Source organism: Cibotium barometz, chromosome 32, assembly GCF_041138505.1.
Source record: "Cibotium barometz isolate CiBa-2024 chromosome 32, ASM4113850v1, whole genome shotgun sequence".
Classification (NCBI taxonomy): Eukaryota; Viridiplantae; Streptophyta; class Polypodiopsida; order Cyatheales; family Cibotiaceae; genus Cibotium; species Cibotium barometz.
The window spans coordinates 49,457,082-49,463,081 of record NC_141077.1 but is presented as its reverse complement, the minus strand read 5'-3'; the positions used below and the strand labels follow the sequence as shown (position 1 = coordinate 49,463,081).

Sequence of the window (6,000 nt, the reverse complement as noted above, 5' to 3'; positions counted from 1 at the left end):
ACTAGGGAGAGAGGGAAGATTAAAGCTACTGTGGATCTACTACTTAGGAAAGTCCATAAGCTCCAGTGTTCACCTTAGGGTGCTATATCTTTTTTGATACTTAATTTAAATTTCTTTGCATTAAAAAAAAAACTTGGTGGGGCTTTAGAGCTGACATTTTTGAGGAAATGTAGGACGCCCAATGAAAGGGACGAGTAATGATCAGATTGGATAATCTAGTAGCGACGACTCTACAAACGGCCACGACTTTACACTTCCACGGAATAAATTGGACGTTGGAATGGGAGAAATGACAGAGTTGCGTCGCGAAGGACAAGCGACAAAGCATTCGAGCAACATCCCGCCAAGTCGAGAATCACAAATGCAGTGATCAATTAGCGCGTCAAGTGTGTCTAACGAACGGAAGAAGAAGACAATCCTTCATTGGTCTGCATATCCATTATATGTGGCTTATTATTATCCTTACCGATAATTCTCTCAAGAATGCTGTGATCAGCCGCCGCAAACCGTTTTCGGATAGCCGGCCTGATTAGGTATCAATCGGCCGATTAACGTGGCGCAGAAAATTGCAGAGAACGTGATTAATACGCTAATTAAGTACGTCCTTGGTGCATGGAGAGACTTGGTCCAGTGGCTAACCGAACAAATGGGTAAATCAATCGAGGCGCCGCAAAACCGTTATAATGAATCCGAGGTTTTGCTACGTCCTCAGATCATAATCAAAACGGCCTGTCGAAAGAGACAGCGATACAACCTCGTAAGCAACAGTGATAATCTAGGCAGAACCCTAGTCAAATGGAAGGCGTTGTTGCCGCCCATGCTACCGGAAGACCAAGGCAAGAAAACATTAGTGTTGGACTTGGACGAAACCCTAGTTCACTCGTCTTTCAAGCCCATTTTGGACTACGACTTTGTGATACAAGTGGAGATGGAGCAGAACAACAAATTAGGGCTGCACACTGTGTATGTCTTGAAGAGGCCCGGTGTTGCGGAGTTCTTGAAGGCCATGGCCGGAGTGTATGAGCTTGTGGTTTTCACCGCCGGGTTGAAGCAGTATGCAGATGCAGTGTTGGACATCTTGGATGCAGAGAACACCATAAAGTACCGGCTCTATAGAGACTCTTGTAAACTCTACATGGGCGGGCTTGTCAAGGACCTGTCAACACTTGGCCGGGACCTTAGAAAGGTGATAATTGTGGATAACAGCCCCCATTGTTACCTCTTGCAACCAAAGAACGCCGTGCCCATCGTTTCCTTCTTTGACAACAAAGACGACCATGAGCTACTCGACCTCATCCCCTTCTTGTCTGTGATTGCCGAGCTTCACAACGTGACCGATGCCCTGGGAGACATGTAAAAGCACACCTAAACCACCACCCACCCACCCACCCACCGACCCACCCACAGAAACCCTTAGATCAGAGAGTAGTAGATGGCCTGGATCCTTTGCCTCCCTCCACACTGCCAATTAGAACTACTCCTTGCAATCAACCCACGAGCTATAACTCCATCCCTAACGCAATACTTTATCGAATGCGTTAGCTCGTGATCCGCAAGTACAAATAAGAGTTCGTCCATGCCTTTGCTCCAAAGCTTACCCGGCATCCATCAAGCCACACTGTGATCCTTGTCAATGCATGTAGGATAATTCGATGGTGGGTGCTTGGGATGGATGCCTCTTTCCACGTTGAAGTGACCATTCTACTCGCATATCATATCCAACTCTATGCATATTTCAAATGCTCCAAATTGGACCATGATAGTGTTAACGTAGTGCCTTGTGCCTGTCCTAGCATTGAAATGCAATATGCTTGAACCGAGCGCATCATATTCCTAATTAGGCGCTAGTGGAATGTCTTACCTCTCAAACTTGACAAGACACGGCCTCTAGTTTCACTTGCAAACCCATTCCAAAAGGGCTTGATGTGTGAGAATGTAAAGATTAAGCCTTTAAAGTAGGTCTATTTGTAAGGGCTTGGTGTGTAAGAATGTAAAGACTTGATGTGTAAGAATGTAAAGATTAAGCGTTTAAGTAGCCCTATCAAAACAAGATTCTTAAAAATATCTTATGAGAATGACCCACTTCATGACTAGAAAGCCTTATCTCCCTAGGGCCTCACTCTTAAGAAAACCCCCTTCATATCACACATGTATGCAGTGTATTAAAAAATACGTATGTATCCATAGTTTTTTGGAATATACATATTTCTTATATATATAGGTTCCCTCAAATACATTGGCAATTAATAAATAGGACACCTACTCTAAATTAATAGGATGCCTTTTGTAAATAAATAGGACACCTATGTTCTTTCAAATACACTAACAACTAATAAATAGGACACCTACTATAAATGTAAATATGTAAATGGCCTCATTTGAAATAGGTCTCTTATGGAACTCAAGTCATATCTTTTTTTTAATGAGCCCCCCATGCCTTGTGTTATTACCTTTACATCTTATATTATGCTAAAATTGGCATCTTAGCATGGATTATGAATAGATGAAATAAAAGGGAACCTTCTTTGAAGATTATATACAACTGAGCTCAACAAATTTCAAAGAAAGATTAGTATAATTAAGAATATGTTTGATACGTGTATATTTTTTGAGTGGCCCCTTAGAAGGCTATAAGAAACATATGTAAGTAGACATGTGTGTGTGTGTGTGTGTGTATGTGTGTGTATGTGTGTGCATGCTTGAGCACATATGTGTGCCTACATGTGTGTACATGCATGCACAGACACACACACATGAGCATGCAACATGCGTGTATATGTGTGTGTGTGTGTGAGAGAGAGAGAGAGAGAGAGAGAGAGAGAGAGAGAGAGAGATAGAGGTGCATTAACTTCTTGAGTGGGGGATAGGCAAATGAGAGCATATAATACAGACTTAGAGAATGTGTTTAGAGCATAGCTGTGGTGGTAATATGGTACAGAATGTGTGTTTAAAGCATAGCTGATGCGTTTGAGGCATCTTCCAAAAAATGTAAAAACAAAGTAATGTAATTCCATGAATGTGTGATAGACTTACGAATTATGTAATTCCATGAATGTGTGTTTAAAGCATAGCTGATGCGTTTGAGGCATCTTCCAAAAAATGTAAAAAGAAAGTAATGTAATTCCATGAATGTGTGATAGACTTACGAATTATGTCACCTATTAACTTCTTGAGTATAGGCCAATGAGACCATGAATGTGTGATAGACTTAAGAATTATGTCACCTATTAAATTCTTGAGTGTGGGCCAATGAGACCATAAAGTACATAATGTGTGTGGGAGATACATTCATGGCATCTCCCAAAATGTATAAAGCTAGAAAGTATTGCCATGAGTATGTGATAGATTGAAGAATTTCGACACCTATTATATGTTGATATGTTTACACAATTGTGTTACCTCGGGGGGTTCACCTAAAAATATTTAGTATACCACCTGAGTTCAAATGAAGGGGTTTTTTAATCCAAAGTTTTAAGGTAAGTTCACATAAATACATTTACAGAAGGGGTTTTTTAAATCAATTTTTAAAAAAACCTGTAAGTTTATAAAGAAAAAGGGGTCATTTTATTCATGAAAAATTCACAGGTAAGGGGTTTTTAAAATACCCCTTGAACGCACATTCCTATAAACATACACTTTAACCTTTTTTGGGTTGTTTTAGGTGTAAGAAAAGGATCACCTATTATATGTTAATAGGTTTACATAATTGTGATGATCCTAATATGAGAATTAGTATTTCTATAAACATACATTTTAAACCAATATTTTTTTTAATACCTAAGAAAAGGATCATGCTCAACATGCCCATTATACGTCTTTGACTATATTCAATCTTACAAAATGATATGTGAGTCTTATGATCACATTATCATAGTTATCCCTCTTCAACTTTACCTTTTTTTCGGACTCTTTAATTTTTGAGAGCCTTGGCACCGCCTTGGTGGTCAGAGTCGGACCTAATAAGTTCAATGAGGTAGAAGAACTTGGCCTTGCATGAATAGATGGTGCAACAACATAAGAGGGGAAAATGGCCCTCTTTGTCCTTATTTGGGAATTCATCTACAACATGATGGCACCCGAATCCCTTGTTTCCTATACTGGTGCAACAACAAAAGAGGGGAAAAATGGTGAAAATGGCCATGTTTGACCTTGTTTGGGAGTTCATATACAACAAGGCACATCCAAATCATTCCATTGGTTTCCTATAATAGGCTACTATATACGTTGGGGCATCTCCACCTTTTTCATCTTCCACAAGTAATACAAGTTGTTAGCCTCTTTCTCCTTTCCTTTGTAGACATTCCTTGGAATTTGCCACTCGAGCAATGTTTCGTTGTTGTTGCTAAGGGAATATGGGAGATGGAATTAGGTCTCTTTGTCATGGATTTGCTAACACTCATATAAGATTCACCAGACCTTGGCAAAGGACTCTTGGAAATGTACTTAGGGGCATTGTGGCCCTTCAAATGAAGCTATGAGCTCCCTTTTGCTCTGTACTACCAATAGTTTTGGATAACTTTTCCATACTAATAGTTTTAGGTAGCATGGCCCCCCACTTTTTCACAAATTTGATAGTAGAACCTCCTAATGCCCAAGCAGGGATACTCATTAGCCGTATGATTTCCATTGAAAATGGTACACTAAAAAAAATCACTATGTGTCTAAAGTTTAGAAGGGTTGGCATCACTTAGCTTCATTTTCTCTTGCATCATATGGTGACCAACTCCTTGACTACTTTAGGCACTACATCTTGTGGTTTCTCTTTCTCTCAATGAACTTATTTTTAGCTACTGGACCTTGTTGTAGAGGAGGAAGATTTAGTGTATGTGTTTAGATCATCATAATCCACTTGATCCTCCAATTGAATGGTATTTAGAAAATAGTCATGTAAGGTACAAAAAGACATATATTTTACATTTTACCTTAAGACATCAAATAGTGAGAGGCTTTTGGTGAGTTTTCTCTAAATAATAAAAGAGAATTTAATATTATATTAAGTAGATTATAGAGCATTACTCATAAGATAATGAAATTGGATAAAGAAAAGAAATTAAGAAACCAAAGTGCTAAACACTATAACCAAACTGAAGTGATAGTATGAACCATCAATTAGAAGAAAAGGAAAAAACCCTTAACCTAACTATTATAGATTCCACTCTATGGTTGATCGGGGACACTTTAGATACCATTGTATCATGATGGTAGTTGGTATCCCGAGTGATACCACATTAATATTGATGGGCTAGTGTTATTGGTATATGCATTTGGAGCCATTGCGAGTGTTATTAGTGTTAAGAGTGATTTATCATGTTAAATATCAAGCTAGTGTATTATTGGTGTTATGTGTTTTTGTCTATGAGTGCAATCATGTTGGAATTAATTATTAAGGAGTCCAATTAATTTTTCTAACCAATGTGATTGTTGACACCTAAGAGTATAGGTGTTAAGCAGTGTGAGGGTAGCAATTAAGGTGTCGTATGGATGGTGGTCAGAGCATGATGTGTGAGTGTCGAATGATCATTGTGTCACATTGTGTTTCTATGGCGTGACAATTTTCATATTTAATTAATATCGTATATTGGCTTGATCATGCATTGTATTTGTAATGGCAATTCATATTCCATGATTATCACATCATAGATATGTAAGATATCAATTTATATTCCATGGTTAGGACATCGTAGTAGATATGTAGGAGATTAATTTATATTCCAGACTGTGATGTTTGCATTTATATTGAATGTATGATGTAATGAGACATTGGGCTTGTGTAATTACCATCAATTATCTAGCAACCTATGGCTTCGCAGCAAGCTCAGTCATTATCTGTGGATTGATAATGTGGTTATTAGTAATTTGGAATTTTTCTTGATAAATGGTACAACCCACCCAAATGATTCATAAGTGTGTAACCGCTTATGAAGGGTAGTAATATGCAACAATGAAGCACTTTGTTACAAGTGTGAAACCACTGATCTGTTGCAAAGCAGTTTATCAATA

The 6,000-nt window shown here is 38.4% G+C and overlaps 1 protein-coding gene across 1 annotated transcript; it reads left to right on the top strand.

Annotated features, from left to right (window-relative positions):
• The first annotated feature begins 310 nt into the window (after window positions 1-310).
• LOC147620298 (uncharacterized) lies at window positions 311-1,390 on the top strand. Its single transcript, XM_086772738.1, has one exon. It carries the CDS (start codon window positions 647-649, stop codon window positions 1,355-1,357), a length of 711 nt encoding a protein of 236 aa, XP_086628864.1. The 5' UTR covers window positions 311-646; the 3' UTR covers window positions 1,358-1,390.
• Window positions 1,391-6,000: the final 4,610 nt, after the last annotated feature.

Coding starts and splice junctions, on each gene's coding strand:
- LOC147620298 (XM_086772738.1), top strand. CDS start 647: ATGGGTAAATCAATCGAGGCGCCGCAAAACCGTTATAATGAATCCGAG.